Source organism: Lepisma saccharinum, chromosome 4 (genome assembly GCF_977018435.1).
Source record: "Lepisma saccharinum chromosome 4, izLepSacc3.1, whole genome shotgun sequence".
NCBI classification, from domain to species: domain Eukaryota; kingdom Metazoa; phylum Arthropoda; class Insecta; order Zygentoma; family Lepismatidae; genus Lepisma; species Lepisma saccharinum.
The window spans coordinates 85,391,832-85,413,554 of record NC_139232.1 but is presented as its reverse complement, the minus strand read 5'-3'; the positions used below and the strand labels follow the sequence as shown (position 1 = coordinate 85,413,554).

General features: G+C 38.4%; 1 protein-coding gene across 1 annotated transcript; it reads right to left on the bottom strand.

The window, feature by feature from the left end:
• Positions 1 to 11,180: 11,180 nt before the first annotated feature.
• LOC145986997 (protein GVQW3-like) lies at positions 11,181 to 11,573 on the bottom strand. Its single transcript, XM_083121461.1, has one exon. It carries the CDS (start codon positions 11,571 to 11,573, stop codon positions 11,181 to 11,183), a length of 393 nt encoding a protein of 130 aa, XP_082977587.1.
• Between the last annotated feature and the right edge of the window lie 10,150 nt (positions 11,574 to 21,723).

The window sequence follows — 21,723 nt, the reverse complement described above, 5'->3', positions numbered from 1 at the left end:
ATATAGGTTGAAAACCATACATGTGGAACATGTATTCTGTCCAGGAAAAATGTTTTCATTCATACAGAGACATTAGAGTAGAATTTTCAGATGACCGTGACTCATAGAATCATGAATGAATTTCATACAACACTAAAATGCTTCCAGCCTCTCATCTATTAGTAGAGGGGACGGGAGCATTATGCTGATCACATCACTCAAATCCCACCTTCTTTGTGACAGGGTGCAACAAACCACGGAGAGCATATTATTGCATGTAAAACTTTACACACATTTGAAGGTAGTTTAGGAGTTGGTGGCGAATACGAGTATTTTTTCTTTTTTTAGTCGTAACTGTTTTCTGGTGTGAATGAATGTGTATTTCGTACTTTTATGCACTTTTTCCCCCTCGAGAATAATTGTAGCAATTGAGATACGTGGTCATTTGAGGAGAGGTAAAATAAATATAATTAAATATCATTCCTAATTAGTTATCAAACATTGTGAATTTTATTTTCAGGAAATGATTTGCAAATAAATATTGAAATAAAGGTGCTTAACCCCAATAGGACCCCTTAAATATTTCACTCGTGAATACAGTACTGATTCCATTCAATATAACCGCAATGTAAAATTATATCACTGTAATGTAGCTGAAATATCACAAACCTTACGGAAATGTATTTGTAATGTTACACTGACATGTTTCTGCACTGTTACATTGACACGTTTCTGTAATGTTGCACTGATATGTTCCTGTAACATTACGAATGTTATGTTAGATTCGCGGACATTTTTACATTGCTGAAACATGCCTGAAACATCACAGTAATGTTTCGCAATGTTGCTGCAATGTTACAATGTTTCACGAGTTACGTATCCGTAACATATCTGAAACCATGTTGTGCTGTATGGGGTGCGCCAAGACGACAGAGGTCCCTTGTTCGAATCCCGGCGTGAGCACGGGTGTTCTTTGTCAGTGGTCCTTCATCAATATCATCACTCATATTCATATTCGCAATTAACCAAAAGTGGTAGAAAAGCGAAATAAAATAAACCAAATCAATCAGTAGTTGGATCATCCACAACAATGACGTCTACTGTTGTGGCGAGGCACTTATGATTCAGGTAGGTTTTTAATGACTTGCGTCATGCAGAAAGGTATTAAAAAAAGTATAAAACACCAGAGTTCAAAACATTTGTGGCATAGTGAGGCATCTAATTTTCTAGCTAAAACCATAGAAAAGTTAGGTTTTCTATGCTAAAACATGCATTAAAAAATCCGTCGCGCAACAGCCCATACCTATCGACTGCCGGTCTCCCTCCCACGCTTTCCTTCGTCACCTCTTAGCGTAGAGATCTTCAACAAGTATTGGAATAGTCGGGGGGTCATCCCAACGTATCCCCAGCCGTTATAGTAGGTCTGAAAACCCAGCTGACTTCAGGCAAATAAACAATACCTGTGGCGACTAATACCATAAGTAAATTATTAAGCAAGAAAGGGCCGACTCTTCCTTCGGACTTGGCGTTCCCACCCGAAATGTCCATGCTACGCCACTGGACTGTACATGTACAAAACAAGTACAGTGGTAAAGTACAAACAATTCATCATTAAATACTGTGTTCGATGCTACTAGTACAGCATCGAGAAGCATTTGAACCATCTCGTGAAACTGCTTCAACTTCCAACTTCCTCGCTTTCAACTTCTTACGAATCCAACTTCCTCGCTTTCAACTTTTTACAATTTCAACTTCTTACGAATCCAACTTCCTCGCTTTCAACTTCTTACGAATCCAACTTCCTCACTTTCAACTCCTTACAATTTCAACTTCTTACGAATCCAACTTCCTCGCTTTCTACTTACGAATCCAACTCCCCTCCATCTTGTTACCCGAACTCAAACCAGGAGAAGAGGAGGGTTTCTGACTATGGGCAACGCTGTTCTTTTTCTTGATAAAACGTTTTAAATATTTAGGTTCTTGCCATCAGCAGCTGACAAGACAGGAAAGAGGGGGATGTCCTAGGTGGAAAAATCAGCGCGTTGCTCTCCATTACCAATTCATGACTTCATATCTTTGCGAGGGTCTTTTGCCTACGGTGGGAAACCGACGACCCAGCAAATCGAGATAAAGGGGAAGGCAAGTTGGTGATCTCAAATGTGGCGACTCTCGGTGGATATTTGCATAACATTTTGGTTCATTTTGGTTACGTTTATTTCGTGTATTGGTCGGTGCATAACAAACTAGAAATGAAAGATAGAAATGAATAAACGGAAATGACACTTCTTGGAATTTGAATGAAGTTTAATTTAAAGGTTTGCATTCTTGGTAAAGTAAATAATGAAAATGATAGCGTCTTGGCTGTGAATTAGATTTATTAATTACATCACAGACTCCAAATTACTTAAATATATAAACCACACCTAAAATTCCAATCACGAGAAAATACGCCTTAGATACGATCACAAGATCTAAAATAAATTCTCAAATTAGGAGAGGAAGGAGCAGATTAATTTCCTTATTATCAGAAACAATATAGAGCGGTGGCACTGTATGCTAGAGACCCCGGTTCGAGTCCTGGTCGAGTCTTCATCATTCGCTTAAATTTCTCCACCATGGAATACACCTCCTATGTGTGGTAACGCACTACAATTAGTTTCAGCAAGATATAAAATAAATACATAACTGTAAGGTTTCTCCGGGCATTAGTCAAGGTAAAAATTACCCTTACGTCTCCCTTAGCGGGAAACACCAAGACGTAAAGCACTTGTCCTGAGACAATCTCATACGTGGGGTTCTCTCGTTTAACTCTAAACTTTTCCACCACTAACAGTAAGACTGAGCTACACCTTTATATTTGGCTGTTTACACCCAGCATACATTTTAAACACATAATTATACATTTTGTATATACATTTCTATATATTAAGTTCAAATAATTCTAAAATATCTTGTTTTTACATAACCACATTATAAAAGACAAATTCAGCTTGTCTTAAAGAAGTAAGTATAATACAGGGTGTTCATAAAGTCCCGGTACCATTACAAAAAAAATATAGCTCAGAAACTACATGCAATTGAACAATGGCTTTGATTGCAAAAACATTGGTTCAAGGATGTTCGAGGTCTTCTGGATAGGCATTTGTCTTGCAGGTGGATAAGCCGTGATGGATCTATTCCCTGGCCATCACGCTCTACTGATGTCACACCCTTGGATTTCTTCTTCTGGGGGTATATCAAAGATTGTGTTTACCGCACGCATGTTCCAGATGTTGCTACCCTTCGAAGAAAAATAACGGAGAGTAAGTATCCTAACTGTTACTGGTGATATGCTGGGGCGTGTATGGGCAGAAGTGGATTACCGCCTTGATGTTCTGAGAGCAACTAGAGGGGCGCACATTGAGGTGTATGGCATATTAACGTGGATAGGTGTAGCTCATTTTGTAATCAACAGCGTTGTTCTATTGCATGTAGTTTCCGAGCTATGTTTTTTGTAATGGTAACGGTACTTTATGAACACCCTGTATATCCAATGCGAATATCTGGTTCGTACAACAATGAAGGGAACTTATGGGAAAAGGAACATTAATTTTTGATATTGCTTTGTACACAAATCTTTCCTTTCTCTGCGTGAAAAGGACATTCCAAAATAAATATATTTAGCCTCATCCATTAAATTATCACAGCCACAATTTCGAGACTTTAAAATGTTTATTTTAAATATGTTCAGCAACAACAATCTCCCAGTCCTATTAACCGAGAATCTACAGGTTAGTCGATAACTAAATACAAATCTGCATCATCTAATAGGATTTATGTCACAGCACATGAAAAGTATTGTTTTAATTCTTGTCCAAATACCCAATTAACTTTAAGCGCAACAACTCTAAAATGACATTCCTGGAATTCTGCAAAATTCAACGACGATTTGAATTTGTTAAATGAAAATTTACAAAATAAATGTGCTAAGGATAGACAGACAATCGTAAACAAATTGGTATTAATGTTACTTAAAGGTGTGGTGCTCTGTCGTAAACATTCTCCATAGAGTTCCATGAGCGTTCCAAATGGCCATCTTCAATGACGCTAAATGCGAGATTAAGATTCTTGCGGGCTTAGTCGACTCAAAGGTAGAGCAGGAGGAAATTAAGGAAACAGAACCTGTAATGGAGGGGTTAGAGTCGAAATCCTTCAAGAAGCACGAAGAGAACGCGGTGGGACGATGGCAGCATAACTAAACAGATTAAAGTGCAAGGCATATTCTCGGTCCATAGGGCCTTCCCATAAATGGCGCCTTAGAGGAGAGATCAGGCGGAAGATGAGACTTTGACTTTTCTTAACTGATCCAAAAAGACAATCTCGCTCTTGCGTAAGACAAGAAGTAATCAGAAGGCGGGCGGTTAAGGTCTTATCTCCTCTGCTCTTTACCTTTATCCTTCAACACTCCTGAGGACGAAAACCGTGGAGGAAAGGGGGGGGGGGAGAAGGCTCCATGCTAAACGAAGGTGAGGTCGTCCTCTTCTGACTCAACTCCTGCTGGAAGTCTTGACGGTTCTATGTAGTCTCCTTCAGAGAAGGAAGCTTCAGTGTTGCCAAATTAGATTTTAAATAAGAGCTAAAGCGTGTCTAAAAATTAATTAAAAGTAACTTTCAAGATCTCTACTTCCTTTTTTCTTGCACTCTTGATGGAGTTGTTCAATTGACATCGTCACAAATTCTCATTTTTCATCTGACTCAGTTACAGAGATTTACTCCACACGCATCCTGGCTGGGATGTGTCTTTACAAAATTGTAATTCCGGGATTGAATATGTTTAAGAGCCCTTATGCATTCGTAGTTTCTTATTACATATGCTATAATACAGTATAATACACAGATTGATTCAAATCACATTGCAGATCACTCTTGCCATTGATATAATTACGTTAGTCATATCTTATGCTTCAAATCATTGTACAAAGTAAAATAACTGCTTCAAACAGGCCCGTACCCAGGGGAGGAGGCATGCTCCTCTCGAATTCTGAAATATTTCAATGTGAACCTACAAAACGCAAGGAAAATGACATCGACGATTTTTAAAATTTGTAAAAATTTCAATTTAGTTCTTGCTTAAATGAATATGCTTGTTCTTCAGAGAGGCAGGCTCCACAAGTCTGCAATATTGGGTAGTCTTAGTTCTATACCATTGAAACAAACCTATCAGACGTCCAGATTTACTTGTGACAGTCCATTTCTTTTAGTCCCAGTCTCGACTTTTCTCGAACTGCAGTCTTGATGCGAAAATGTATCTTTCTTTTTTTGTTAACTCACATTTAGACATAATCTTTATTGTACTAATAATTGCTGTAGGTCTTTTCTACTCTTACGGCGGGCGACCTACACGCTGGCAAGAGAAGTAGGGAGCAAGGAATACGCAGCAGACGAACGAGACAACAGCGGTGGCGCCGAGAGTTACGACGTCGAGGGGAGTAACTACTACATGCACCTTGTTCTGCAGGATCCTGCTTTTCTTATGGCGCTGGATTGGTCGCTTCCTCGCTCACCATTTCCCTTGCCAGCATATAGAGCGCCTGCCGCAAGACTGGGAAAACGCTATAATACGTTTAATTTAATGTATAAATATATTAGTTTCTAAACATAGATTTATCGTATTTTTACTAACAGGATGAAAGTTGTTCAAAATGCGTGAAGAAAGGATTTTTTTGGCAAAATTGATCAACTTGAAAGACAAGCACGTATTGCTCAGAAAATCGAAATTTTTTACGTTCATGTTTCGAAAATCAAATTTTCATTCTGGTGGAGGAATTGACGCACTATGAGAAATGTGAAGCAGCTAGAAAACATTTCGGACAGTTTAGGAGACAGGTGAGTGAAGAAGGTTACATAATTTAAAACTGCATAATTTGTATTCCTGTCCAGATATTATTAGTATTATTAAATCAAGAAGAGAGGTAGGCAGATGTGGTACGAATGGGAGAGGAAAGAAGAGTTTACAGGATTCTTGTTGGGAAATCTGATAGTAAGAGACCTGTAAGAAGGCCAAGACGAAGATGGAGGGATAACGTTGAGAAGTTGGTAAGGATAGAAAAGATTGGATTGATATTGCCCAGGATAGGGACAGATGGAGAGCTTGTGTTGCTGCAGCCAAACCTTCAGGTTTAAGAAGGTTAAAGAGTTCGTTAATATATTTGTGTAAACTTTCGATTAAAAACCTTAAAATCCGTGTGTGCTCTTCGAAAATGGAATTTCCCATGCCGCAACATTACACACACACACACCAACACACACACACACACACACACATACCTATATATATATATATATATATATATATATATATATATATATATATATACCTATATACATATATATATATATATATATATATATACCTATATACATATATATACCTATATACATATATATATATATATATATATATATATACATATATATATATATATATATATATATATAAAATATGGAGGAGGAATTTTGTAATTTTGTACCCCCAGATGAAAAATGTTCCTGCTCCATTGAACGCACCTATTCACCATCCAAGTGCACAATTGAGGAGAGATGCGAAGGAGGAATCGCAAAAGCATTGCTGTTTTAGAATGACGTAATCAGAAGGGAAGAAAAGGGAGGAGGAGAGAGGTGAAGCAGTTTGAATTGGTGAGAGTGTGAAATAGAAAAATGAGTAATGAAATTTATGCTTCATCCTTTCGCGTGCCAGCCACGGCCAACCCAGGGGCACAAGTGATCAGCATTAATGAAAGCAACCATTGCCAGTTCACGTCATCGCAGGCTTGTGATTTTTTACATTGTTTTTATTGCAATTTGTTCTTTTTTGACCGTGGTATGGGAACGTGAGGCAACACATGGTACTTAATGTTAAATTCATATGAAAACATGCGGAAGAATGTCAACCATGAAACCTTTTACATGGCCTATGAGCCTTCATTGCCCTAACTGTCCACGAAAAACTTTTCTCCTCCGCGACTTGTGTTTCTTCTATGCCACACGTGATGCCAGTCCAAGGGTCCCGCTTTGGAAGGAGGATGAGTCCTCTTTTCAAAAGAAGCGTAAAACAGCCTGCAGAGAAAAGGCCAGATCAGCAAATGTCTACTGTAATGCATTTCGTTCAACATCGCACACATGGATCTTGTAGGCGATAACGGGACCCAGCCTGGTAACCAATCTGGAACACTTCTTTAGAGCTCGTACTTTTTAATTTCTTGTCATCCTTGAGGAAAAACGTCTTTGATACCCACTTTTGAACATTTCCGAAGGACTCAAGGCAATATTCTCTTCCTGGTTACAGAGATATTTTCATTGGTGCAGGTAGAGGTTAGTGAGAAGCCCCACAACTGCGTCAAAGTCTCTACCGTCTGTGGGAGCCTTTTTTTTCTTTTGAGTTGGAGAGGGACGCAAGGCTGCTTTCACCGTACAGTCAGTCTTACGTCGGAAAACCAACTGTTCAGGTGCATCCTCTTGTCCTTGGATGTAGAGTTTTTTATGTTTTCGAATTCGTCCAACCTATACCAAACCACGATGGTTTAATTAATACGTCTTCACAGCGAAAATTTCACCATTAAGGACATTTTAATACTACCCAAGGGAAGAGGAAACAGCTCAAGTAGAAGTATGTACTTATAATTAAGTACATTGTTGATAACCTTGAATTTTTTTAAAAAAAATAATTTATAAACTCTCAACAGATGGCACGATATATGCATGCCAATTATATTTTTTGAATTCAAATTTATTTAGAGTAAAATGCAAATAGCCAACAATGTAATAAAATAATTTCTATTAAACGTTAATGAAAATTATAAAAAAGAAATTGCTATTTTTTTACAAAACTGTAATAAAAATATGGTAACTGTAAGAACTCAAGTACAAATACGTAGCATTTGCACATAAGAAAAAACATAAATTTACTATAAATATATAATACAGCCTATCGTACATAGGCGAAGAGCTTTCCAAGCTCTCACTCCAATTTTTTGAGAGCATGGACTTTCGCAGTGGAATGCTAGTCCTTCCCGGGAAGCCTCCAGGAGTGTGTTCACCCAAGAATTAATTGAAACATAACTACGCAGAGAAGACACTGTCTTAAGTTTTACCGTTCATCAAAGATGTGTGAACTGTTGACACTGCTGTTAAGTCTGTGCTCCCACAATGAATAATTGAAAAAGAAGTAGGATATTTCGTTTTTAGTCATATATTTCATTTCGGAAGAAGCTTCAGGAGTTTCACAGGGCTGTCTATGGTTCACTAAAATTTAGTGTTAAAAGCTGTTGAATAGGCAATGGTGTGTGACCCAAGATTTATATTGTGTCAGGAGTTTCTAGTTTCCCATGTATTTCCAATATGACGTACGGCAACATTGCTTTAACAAAAAAAGTGGACAAAACATTGTCGTAAGTCCTGCATTAATTAGTACAATCGATATTGTTTTGTCATAATAATTTGCATTTTACAACGATGTGCTTGTCCACTAATATATTAAATAAATACAAGGAATGTGTTCAAAGTGGCCTCCATGGGATGCAATGCAAGTGTCCACACGTCGCATCATGGATTGCCTCACTCGTTCGAATGTTCCAACCCAAATAGTGTCACAGGACACACGGACCCGCTGTTAAACGGTCTGCATATCAGGAACTGGCTCAGCATACAAAACACTTTTCAGATTCCCCACAAGTAAAAATCAAGGGGGTTTAAGTCCGGTGATCGAGCGGGCCATGCCACAAGGCCTTCTCGTCCGATCCATCTTCTGGGGAAGATGTTGTTGAGGTGTTGACGAACAATAATGCGAAAGTGGGCTGGCGCTCCATCAAGCATCAGCCACATTACCTGTCGTATTGCCAAAGGCACATTCTGAAGCAATAGAGGCAGAGTGTTCTGCAGGAATCCCACATACGTCTGTCCGTTAAGGCGTTGTGGAAGAACAAATGTTCCAAGTAGGTGGTCACCAATAATCTCTGCCCAAACATTGATGCTGAACCGTTGCTGATGAGACGATTCAACCATTGCCCGAGGATTGGCTGTAGCACACAGATGACGATTTTGTAGATTGACGATGCCATCTCTACCATCTCTACCATCGGTGGAGAGGACTGGCGACAGAAATCCCAATATGGTGGTGGCTTGTTTCAAAATCCAGCGAGAAAACCGTTACCTTGGAGGAAAATCCGCTGGTGATAATCCCTGCACACGTTGAAGGTGATAGGGATAGTGGCGGTTTTCATGCAGGATACACAACACCGTCGCTTGTCTTACACCATGCTGGCGGGCCACTTGCCTGGAGCTTGTATTGGGGTTGTTCTCCATGTTCGCCTGTATGAAAGGACCCATGCTCATACAAACGCCCATAAATGGCTGCAAAGGTTTTGTGGTTTGGGTGGTTCGTCTGTCAGGGTACGTGGCTCGATAAATCCTAGCGGTCTCTCGACCGTTTCCATCTGCTTGACCGTATGCGAAGACCATCTCGGTTTGTTTCTGGTATGAATAACGGACCATGGTGGTTCCACGTAGCTCCAATCACACAATATGATGTTCTTCAGTGTTCTTCAAGGTAGATACCTTGGCAAATATGCGTTTCCAGACATCTGTTGATATGAACTTTTTTGTTCATTTACCTGTCAGGAATTGTGTTGCCCACGGGACGAGACGGGACAGGCTTTTAAAAATTCGAGACGAGACGAGATTGACCATGTGCCATAAGACAAACGAATATTTTCGAGACGAGACAGCATTTCCATGAGACTCCACGAGACGAGACAGGCCAAAGTCTCGTCTCGTGGGCAACACTAGTCAGGAATCACCTCCTGAAGTTTATCCCTATAGTTTCTGTTCACCCTGTATAAACCCCCATTGGATGTCTCAAGTAATGCAGATTTAGCTTTAGCGTGAATTCGACGCATATTAACTCATTACTTCGTGAAAATTAATTATTATTACGCAGTTAATTTTCATTCATTCTTTTTTGACAGGCTAAATGGCGACTAGCTACTTATTGTTTCTATTTTAATAACTTTAACCTTACGCTATTCGTTTCTTAATAATAAAGGCATGTATCCACTGAAAATACTTGTGGGTCTAGAAGGTAAGCACATTTAACTGTGCTGTTGGAAGTGAAATGTAGTATTTGGTATATCAACATGCCTGTATTTTAAACTTCCGTACTCGTCTGTTGCGTAAGAGCGTAACTTTAATTAGAAAAACATTAAAATATGGATTTTTTTGTAAGATCACTACAAATATATAGAATTAATATGTAATTTGTTGATATTTGAGGGTTATATGCGACAAAATGTGCTTGCATAAAAATATTACACGAGAATCCTGGCTCTATTTAGAACTTATGAGTGATTGGTATTGTATACTAGTGCTAGGTATTAATCAGAAGATTATTGAAGCAAATAACGTGACATGTCTGGTTAATTATCCTTATAGTACCTAATTATACGCCATTTTTACCTGGATTTGTTTTAGATTAAACTTGTACTATCTTTTTCCATCAACATCGAGTAAACTTTGCTTAGCATAGCAACTGAAAACAATTGATTAATGATTGTTAAACTGTTCAGCATTGTATTTTTGAAACGCAGCTGTTTTTATAATCAGGCAGGCAGGACACAATATTCCACAGGAAACAAGTACAACCTATTTAGGATTACTAATAGATGAAGAACTTACTTTTAAGGAACCAGAGCTGAACCCATTGTTACACTTTTACTTTTGAATATTAGGAATTTGTTTATCAAAATCTTCTGTTATCATCCATTACCTAACCTACAATAACCTGCAATAACCTAACCTTAATCTAACATACGAGGGGGTGCTGATAAGTTCCTGGCTTTGCTCTCTTCCCATCATTCGCGATTCATATCTCATTTGAAAGTGTGTAATATGAGTATCTTATGGTGCAAAAATAATATTCCTCCCGTAATAGCTTCTTCTTATTCTTTGGGTTAGAAGTAGTCATGGCGGAGGCACAAGACAGTTTCACAACGGACGGGGTGACCCCTTGTGGTGCCATTCCATGGACTGAACCTTGGTCTCGGGATCATAGATATGTAGCCACGTTTCATCCTCAGTCACTAATCTGCCCAAAAAATCCTCTTTACCAGCACGAAACCGAGCCAAAATGGCCTCCGATGACTTCACTCTCTGCCGTTTCTGATCACTGTTCAAGCATTTCCGAATCCATTGGCAGAAAGTTTCCTCGTGTCCTGTACATCATGTATGACGAATCCTACACGTTCCCGGGAGATGTTCATTATCTCTGCAATCTTCTTGGCTGATATTTGCCGATCCATAAGAATCATGTCATGCACAGCATCACGTTTTGCCGAATCCGTCACTGATGAAGGGCGCCCCCTGCGGACCTCGTTTTCGATGCTGAAATGTCCAGTCGTGAATCGAGCTCTCCAGATTTTTATGGTGCTGTATGAAGGACACTGATCTCTCAGTGTTTGTGACATTTCACCGTGAATGTACTTCGCAGACTTTCCTTGGAGGAACAGAAACTTGATCACACCCCGAACCTCTGGTGTCGTGAAACTGACTTGTGCCTCCGCCATGACTACTTCAAACCTTAAAAATAGAAAGAAGCTATTACGGGAGGAATATTATTTTTGCACCATATAATACTCATATTACACACTTTCAAATGAGCGCGAATGGGAAACGATGGAAAGAGAGCAAAGCCAGGAACTTATCAGCACCCCCTCGTAACTCCGGATCAGGATCCCATTGGCGTCCCATTTTTAAACTTTGTACACTCATTTTGTGATAGTGCATATATGACATACAATTTTGTGAAAAATAAATACATTAAAAGACCCGTTTTTGAGGAAATGGCTACCAAAATTTTCTTTACACCACCTTCAATTGTTTTTTACCCTGGCATAGGCATGCTGTATCTCGTGTAATAGAGCCCTTCAATACCTTTCTAAAGCCATCCTAATCACTTCTATAAGTGCCCTGGTTGCCGAAATAATGCAATTTAAAGTTAACAAGATGTTGGAAAAAATTGTCAAAATCTCACAGTTTGCAACACTGTAATTTCGGAAATACAAAAGATATGGATCTGCAACCTTGCATGTTTTCCTACCTCAGGTGGTCCTTCCATTACACCAAATTTCAAATGAATCAAAATTTGTGAGGTTGAAAACTGCCTATTCAATTGTTGATTTCACATGGAATGCCCCAGATAATATTCTCATTGATAAAATGCACCTACTAGGAGATGATTTGAATACAATTAAGAATAATTCTAAAATATTTTTCAAAGCAACTAATGAGATAGGTTTGGAAAGGCCGAAACCAACTCTTAGATAATAATCGAAATTTTATTATTGATAACAACTCATTTGAACCAGTTTCGAAATTCAAATACTTAGGAGTAATAAGTACTAACAAATCAAAATGATATTAAAGACGAAATAAAAAACGCTTCATTCAGGAAATGTGTGTTACATTTCTCTTCATAAACTTCTATCTTCTTGTATAATATCTAAGAAACTAAAAGTTAAAATATACAAAACAGTAATTTTGCCTGAAGTATTATATGGATGCGAAATTTGGTTGCTTACATTGAAAGAGGAACATAAATTGGGAGTATTTGAAAATAAGATCCTTAGGAAAATATTTGGACCTAAAAGAGACAGGTGAGTGAAGAAGGTTACATAATTTAGAACTGCATCATTTGTTTTAATCTCCAGATATTATTAGAATAATTAGAATATTCATGCCTCAGGCATGGTACATAACACCATGTCCGAAGCCTCCCCGGTGGCGTAACGTCGTCGCCTTGTAATCGAGGAGTTCTTAGTTCGATTTCCTGTGAAGCCACATAGCAGTTCGAAGCCCACTGTAGAACCTGTCCCAATTAGCCTATCTGTGCATAAAGTGGACTTAAAGACAAACTCGAACACTATGTCCGGTGGTATGGTAACGAACCTGTGCTCAGTTCTGACGGCGGAAAATTTTTCGTTCCAGATAATGGCGTTCTCAGTAAGGTGGAGAGATATGGGGTGCCATAACCCACCTTTTGGCTCAACTTTCTTAGGAAAAAGGAAAGTAGCTGCATGAAAAGATGGTAAACTATAAAATGCAACACTGACACTCAAACTTTTCACTTATATACTTCTTCGGGAAGTCCTGGGTACGCCACTGTCCACAGTTTAACCTGATGCGCTAATTTCATACCTGGAATTAAAACTGCATTGTTTCTGGCGTGAAAGCATCTTGATATATTTTGTTAAAATTGGATCTCAGAAAGAGCCAAATCTGGTACCAGAAGATGCAAGTTGGCAACAGTGAAAAGCGCCTAATGTTTACGAAAGGCTTCGTGTCTTGGAAGTGGCTAATTCTCTTCTCCGGTTTCCTTCTAATCTTGCGCCAACCTTTTCATCCGATGTCTTTTGCACAGTTCAATCGGCTTCTCCTGCGAGCAGCTCCGGAAGACAAAAGCCCATGTCTCCCGCAGTCGTTTGTGTAGCAGCCGAAACCACGCTCTGTGATTTAGAGCAGACTGCAAAGTGTTTAATTCTCCCGCTCGCATTCCGGCCTTTTGTCAAATGGAGGCGGAAGAAAGGCCAAATGGGGTAGGTGTATCTTTGATGCTTCAGCAATAATGGGACTACATTGGGAATTATATTGGTACTTTAGGCCAGCAAAAGGCTTCTTATGTAAAGAGAAGACGCTTCATATAATTCCTCAATGTGATTTGCTTGAAGGTTGCCTTGCTTCATTGTTACGATAGAAGTTTCGTTATGAAGGCATCTAACTGCACAACCTCTGAAAACGAGAGTAGATCCAGAGAACGAGTCTATACCCGATAGGGGAGTTTGGTAGAAAAATGAACAAAACAACGCTGTAGGTTTCAGATTAATATTTCGTTTCTATGCCTTCGTTACTTTTGTTTATTATCGCTAGTTTTGTTGTGTTCGTGACGACGAATGATACAACCCGTAACCTCTTTTCGTAACCATTTTCACGGAACTTTGTTCCCGTATCCGTTCCGCTTGCAGCTATCACCCCTATATTGCCACTGGACTCGTCCAATCAATGCATGAGCAGCAGCAAACGACTTTCACGGAACCTGTTTTCCATAGCAGTTCCGCTTGCAGCTGTCACCCCTATCTTCGCACTGGATTAATCCAGTCGGCCTATGCGCAACAGCACACGATTTTCACTGAACCTGGCTCCCGTATCCGTTCCATCTGCAGCCGTCACCCCTATTTTGCTAAGGGTCTGACCGTTCGCACTTCATTTCTGCATCCTTGTGTTCTGACGTCAGCCGAGGAATACCTAAGAGGAGGCCTGTTAGGTTAGGTTCCATTAGCATAAATATAATTAAAAATTATTATTTAGGCTAATAGAACTACACCTAGCTAGCCTAGCCTAACAATGTAGGCATGTATCCTAAAATTAAAAAATCCTTCTCGCGTGACGTCAGTACACAAGGTTGCTAAAGTGTTGTGCGATAAGTGAGACCCATTTTGATGATGGACTCGTCCTGTTAGCGCATGTGCAGTTGCTTCCATGGTCTCGACTCTCGAATAACGTAGAAGGACTGTACTACTTATCTATTAATACTATCTATTCCATTACTAATAAGGATTTAGTTAATTTTTGAATTATAATTATCAAATACTATTATAGACTTACCCATAGGTGCTCGCAACTGAAGAGAACTAAGCAGTGTATCATGGACATGTTTCAAAATGCTTACTTATTATTCAGGTACGTCTTTTATTTGTGTTGTTTCTTCGGCTTCTATTTTTATTTCTATGGTTTTAGTTTTCTTCACTAGTTTTTGAATTTATTTCTTCTTATTGGCTCCATCTTCTGTCAATTTTTTTGAGATATGGATGCTTAGTGCACTAAAATCTTAAAATCAATAAGAACAGATCAAAAAAATCAAGACGCTTAACGCTTTTTTTTTTACTTAGCACCAAATTCACAGTGAAAATCTTGGACGAGGAATGGAGATTGGCTAAAGAAGGAAATCCCAGAGAATTATTTCAGCCATAGAGACAATATTTCATTCTTTTCCCGGGTTACTAGGGCTTTGTGGCGTCCTTAATTCTCGGAAAGTTCGTTTGGTTCTGCAGAATTTACTGCGGTGGCTAATCGGATCAACTCCAGGCAGAAAATATATTGCAGGTAGGTTTTCTACCAAAGAGCATGAACGTATCCTGCATTGGAGGCGGAAGCTGAAATCCAACGATGCGGTTAGGTTTGCCTCCTGCGATAAACCAAATCGCTACAATACGTAGTTGTTTTTATTTCTACAGTAGATGGCGCTGTTGGTATTTATATCTCCTATTTTAATCATGGGTTTAGAAACGAATTGGAATGCATTTCATGGAAAAGGCATTTTTATCTATTTATTTGAAAATCCTGAGTACAGAATGAATCAATTATATCAGATCATCAAGAATGAGTGAGTGAGTAAGAACATAATAGACGCCATATTTAGGTTACGTATAACAAAGTAATAATAATAACAATCGCAGTAAATCCAGTATAATGAACTCTTCCTCCGAATTGGTTGTTGAAAGTTTGTTTGAAGAGGTTGAAGTCTGGAGCTTCATTTAATGAATTGTAGAAGGTTTGTTTGTATACTCTATCACTAGAATCTTTGTAGCAAGCGAACGAAAACAAATCTCTGTTTTAATTTAAAGAATGTTAGTACATTTAAAGAATGCTAACAATTTGCTAAAATAACATTATTTCCTCTGTGCTGTAAATTTCGTAGTTCTCATACAACGTATTGTTCTACTTCCATTCGAAACATTGATTGATTTGCTTTATTTTACTTCACTTCTTGTGCCACTTTTGGCTAATTTGCGAAGATGAGGATGAGTGATGACATGATGAAACTTATGAATGGACACTCACAAATAGCCTTGACCACACGGGGATTCGAACCCGGCCCCCCTGGCTTCTTAGCGCCATTCGAAACATTCAAACTGGCTACTATTATGTGATGTTATACGTATTTGTGATTTGTTTGTACAGCGCCTTACGTTGCCACTGGTTCTACGTAGTTTCACTTTCTGTTTAAGGCGCGTCTCGACCAATCAACGCGTGAGATTTCAGAAAGCATAGTCCTACAGATTCAAACCCGGAGAGCGTGTAGCCCATTCAACGGGTTCTCTACCATCATATCACGGAAACGTGTATCCAGCCAGTCTCACACAGCCTTAACGTTGTGCGAGACAATTTGACCGTCTGGCTTATGGTGTGAGAACTGCCCCCCCCCCCCCCCGTAGGCCTGTACATTTCATTCGTTTATTATCTGGAGGTTTTTGCTAATAGACAACAATTACAAAGAAAACGGACAGTAGATGGTATAATTTTCGCATGCTAAGGATCTATTTTTGCACGGTCAATAATAAAGGAGAAATATTGTTTAACAGTTTCCCAGGTAACTGTAAGACAGAGGTACTTTTAAAGTTGTGTGGTGATATTTAAGTGGTAGATTATACAAGACAGGCCTAATGTTCTTGCAAACGGCTTGCTACGATCAGGTAGGATGAATCAGCTTTCCATTAATGCAATATTTATTTTAAGGTTCTGGAGACAAGTAATTGTATTGCCTATTTTCAACAAGAAAACCAAATGAAAAGTGAATCATGACCACTATAATTGCCACCTTGCGTACGGCCATGCTTTATACAAGCTAACGAAAATACCAACCGAAAGATTACATATATTTTCTATTACGTATATACATGTTTCTTCATAGACCAACACGCAATGAAGACAACAGGAGATGTCGCCACAAATTCTCGATATCTAAAGTGGAGGTGATGTCATCGGTATCACACTCCGGCCGCATGTACCTGTGTCCTTCAGGGCTACCTCTACACCACCAGATAAAACATTATTTCGGTCTAGGGTTGCCAGATTTATAAAATAATAAATAAAACGGGACATACAGATTATATAGACATGGATAGTATAGTTAAATTATTTTTTTAATAACATTTTTTAAACATTACAAAATCAATTGCTGTTTAGAGCATTGTTAATCCTTAATTTTTAACATTTTGACAAAATATATTCGACATATCGACAATCGACAATGAGCGTCAATGTTAATATGAGGATTAATTGGTAAATGGTAATTGGTATCCAATTAGGTTAGTTATCAATTGTCATTAGTTTCTTGTTGTATAAAATGATTTTGAAATTTGAATTCGTTATTTCTTTAGCTAAATACGGAACAAATGGGCGTCCCGAGAACATTTTCCTGGATACGGGGACATTTCTTTAACCTTAGAAGTGCGAGCGGGTTTTCGAATTTTTTTTACATATTCCATAATGTAATGCACCCAGGAACATGAAATGACTTTAATTCGGTTGAGAAGGACCATTCTTTGAAAATAAGGCTAACGTTTGCCTCCTCTTCCCAAAATAGCGGGGAAAGAGGGGCAAACTCTCTATTTTTATGATTTTTTCATTGAAAGTTGGGGGCCGCGGTCCACCCAACCCCTCTTATTGGCTTTGACGTTTTGATTCCTACACGTTTGCATGCCCTGATGTTTTAGCTGCAAAACAAAAGTTACCCGAAGTAGATTGGTCAAATAGTCTACGAGTTATAACATTTTTTCCGTTTCGCCGAGGCCTTTTGGCGCGAATTTTAAAGTCGTACACTTATTTGACAAAAAATGTTATAACTCGTACACTATTTGACCAATCTACTTTTGTAGCAACTTTTGTTTTGCAGCTAGGACATCAGGGCATGCAACTGTGCAGGAATCAAAACGCGGCCGCGGCTCCCAACTTTCAATGAAAAAATTCATAAAAATGGGAAGTTTTTTCACATATTTTATAATGTAATGCACCCAGAAACATGAAATGCCTTTCATTCGGTTGAGAAAGCACCATTCTTTGAAAATAAGGCTAAAGTTTTCCTCTCCTTTCAAAGTAGCGGGGGTAAAGGGGGAAACTCCCCTGATGTTTTAGCTGCAAAACAAAAGTTACCCGAAGTAGATTGGTCAAATAGTCCACGAGTTATAACAGTTTTTGTCAAATAAGTGTACAAATTTAAAATTCGCGCCAGCTTCTATACGTAACTTTGGTGCCGGGGGGGGGGGGGGGGAGGAGGGTCCTGGGTGGGTGGGTTTTCTTGCACTGGTGAACCATTGGTACCCTATTTCGGACCCACCAAAGGCTGGAAACAACCTCTTCAACCGTACACGAAAGCAAAAGAACCTGGAAACGAAACATTAACACCTTAAAATAGGAAAATTGTTTGTTTTTATTTCTTGAATATTACCGGTATTTTTTCAAGGTTTTGATTTTTGTATCCAATTAGTTAAAATTAATCACACTATTGTAAACTAAAATATACCTTACTAGAATGGTGGATTTAGCGTATACAATTGATAACAATTACACAAATGTTATTTAATAACAGTTTTTAAAGATAAGATGCAACTAGTTAAGTTAGCTTTCGTTCTTATGTGAGATTCACTTATATATTCTTTGTCTTTCTGATTGGGTACTATTGTGGATGCTTCTCCTTAACATACCCTACAAAAATGAATCCTATTTTCAGAATATTCCAATACATAACATTTGCACAAATATTATTTAATAACAGTTTATAAATATAAGATGCAACTAAATTAGCTTTCGTTCTTATGTGAGATTCTGTTACTTACTTAAACTCAGTGTTAAAACATTTTAGTTTAGTGATACTTATAACAAGTAATAGCTGACTTGAATTCATTCGTATCGTTTCTAAGTGTTAGATATAGAAACAAGGTACTAAAATTTGTTATATGAGTGCCATCTACTGTTGAAATAAAAAGTTAAACACAGTTTCACAACGAGAAGTTAGCATTACGTAAAGTAACTTGGATATGTTATGTTATCCAATATACAGCCCCAATTCCACTGCAATAAATGTTCTCCATGAAGGAAGCCCCGGAGGCAAAAAATGCCCGATTACGACCCCCCCCCTATGAAATTGTTTCAAAAAGGCCGAGAAAATTAAAAAATCGCTCAACTGGATCATTCTTAAGGGTGAAAATGCCCTCTTTTCATGTCCTTAGCGACCCGTTTCCACTGCGCAATTTTTGCTCACATTGTTTGATTCATGTCTTCATTATCTTCATTGTTAAGCTACATAATTTCTCACAGATCACAAACAGATGAATCAACTCCTGTTTAGAAAAGGCGCTTGAAGCAAGAGTGACATATACATAAGGAGATTCAGCCCAGATATAATTACGTATATATTGGTATACTCAATGCGAAAATATCTATGTAGTGATTGTTTTAACTAAATGTTAAGAGGTATTCTTTAGCGCTTGAAATGTTTGTTGTTGTCCATAGAAACGGACGTTGCTAGGGAACTTCAAGAAAGTTTATTTTCACCCCGAAAACTATACTGCGTGTCGCACCTCCACCACGTGTCATTCTAAAGAATGAGGGGATCTGAACGAGTTGTTTATGCAATTAATTGCTGGGGTGATGTAAATTGGTCATCATTTATCCTTGATGAGACCACTCGTCATTAGCATGGCGAGTTATCGCTTGGCAATGCGAAAGGTACAAAATTACACTAAGGAACTAGACTACAGAAAAGAAAATGGTCACTCGTTGGGTTTTGTGAACCGTTGAACCTGAATCATGGCTGGGTGTAGGATAATTACCTGTCTATCTGAAGTCTTTAGCTGAATCCAAATAAGCGAAGTCCTCTGTAAGCTTATCTCCTATGCTGACCAAAGCGTCCTCCCACTTCTCACCTCCTGCCTTGCTGACCACCTCGTCTCTCTCCAGTCAATCCCCAAAAGTCCCTCCCCTCAGCTTGTCTCCCCTCTATATTACTAGGCCATCGAGCCCTTCCTCTATGCCGAATCGTGTTATTTAATTGCTACCATGCAAACTGCTGACTCTATAACCAGAAGTATTACCTGTTTCCTGAATGCTCAGGAGGTTTGCATGGCACAACACAATGCATTGTAAACATGCCTAAGAGGCTTGAGACAGCTGAGAAAAACAAGTGAATGCCCTGGTCAACGTGAAGCGTTCAGAGAGACTTAAATAAAATAAACATACAATCTTAGGGATTGATACGACTGTAAGTTTATTACGCTAGACTTTACGAATTTCAAAATATGAGCATAAGAATTTATTTCATAGGCAAGGTAGGAATTTAAGGGGAATGACGGAAAGTAATTATTTTTCAATTACGTTTACAAATGTGAAAATGACATAAGACGTAAATATTGCATTTCCAATATAATCTAGTGTCACTATTGAATTCGTTTATATAAAAAATTCAACTAACTATCTTGAAACGGTTATTACTTACTCAGTTTATTATCAAGAAAATAGACAATAATATTTTGAATAGTTGTACCATATTAGAGTCCGTACACACAAAACGTTACGTTCAAAACTTTCCAAATAAGCTAACTACGTCGGCGAGCGTACGAGACGTTTGCGACTTGTGCTTGTAGATGTGTTTTGATTTTTGGATACATTGGAATCGCACAAGACTGTTTCTTTGTTGATATAGTTGTGTGTGTGTGTGGGGGGGGGGGTGAGTGGGTGATAAGAGGCGGTAATACGTAGGGTTGAAATAGAGATAACATCTGCTTGTACCCTTGAATTTTTACCAAGTTCGCCTTGAGAACCGGGAATTATACTTGAATTTTATCATGATCCTAAAGTGGCTACCCTGTAATATCATCACTAGGGAACGGATTTTAAGGTGCGGCACCTTTCCAAAATATAGCTGTTTTCATACCGATCATTTGAGACATGTATTTTAGGACATGCAATGAAGACTAAAATTGGTAAACGCTGTAAGTGCCAAAATAATTCAAACACCGTTTTCCACGTTAAACTGTAAAATGTGCCATGCTTTATAATGTGGTAAACGTGAAATGTGGCTGGTAGCCCTCTAAGTAGTTCAAAGGGCGTGTAAAGAGGTCACTAGTGTGAACGTTCTTACGGGCTGATGTGCGAAACGATGCGATTTCCCAACACTTTCGCTTTTGGCACTTACAACCTTTACCACTTTTAGTCCTCAAATCATGAAAAATTAATACACTTTGTTGCATAATTTTTTTCTCAGATTTTCGTTGGATTTGCACATTTATCTTCTTTTTGCTCACTCTTTCACGCTTCAGCACTTTTTCCGTTCATTTTCTTCATGTTTTGTTAAAAAAAATGGACAGAGAAATAAATTATTTTCACTCTTCTTGAGCAGCTATATAAAATCCTATTGTTTCATTTTGTAGAGCAGAACGAGAGCTATAATTTGGTGTAATATAGTCATTGCAGCCCCAATAGTTTTCAAGATGATGTAGTTTCTCCACATATTAGGATCTCCTGAGCTCAAAACGTCAGTGATTTACATTCGAAGACGTAGAAATGTTGAGCGAAATCCAGTATAACAAATTGGTTGAAACTCAGTAAATGCCACGATTACTTCCTAATTAGTCACTTTATCTAATTACTAACTGATTACCCTGCGTTGCCCGGGTTTTTATTTATCCCAATCTTGTATTCGCCAGGAAAATAATGAATTCTAACTATAGTGAAAAATGTAACTAATTTTAAATGTGATCGTGAATGTCACCAATTAGTTTAGCGACTCCGAAAACTAAGGATTCGACACTAATCTAGGTCATTTGTGACATTTTATTTCTCACCTCCTCTCATCCCCATGCCGATAGGTGATGAACTTGAAGT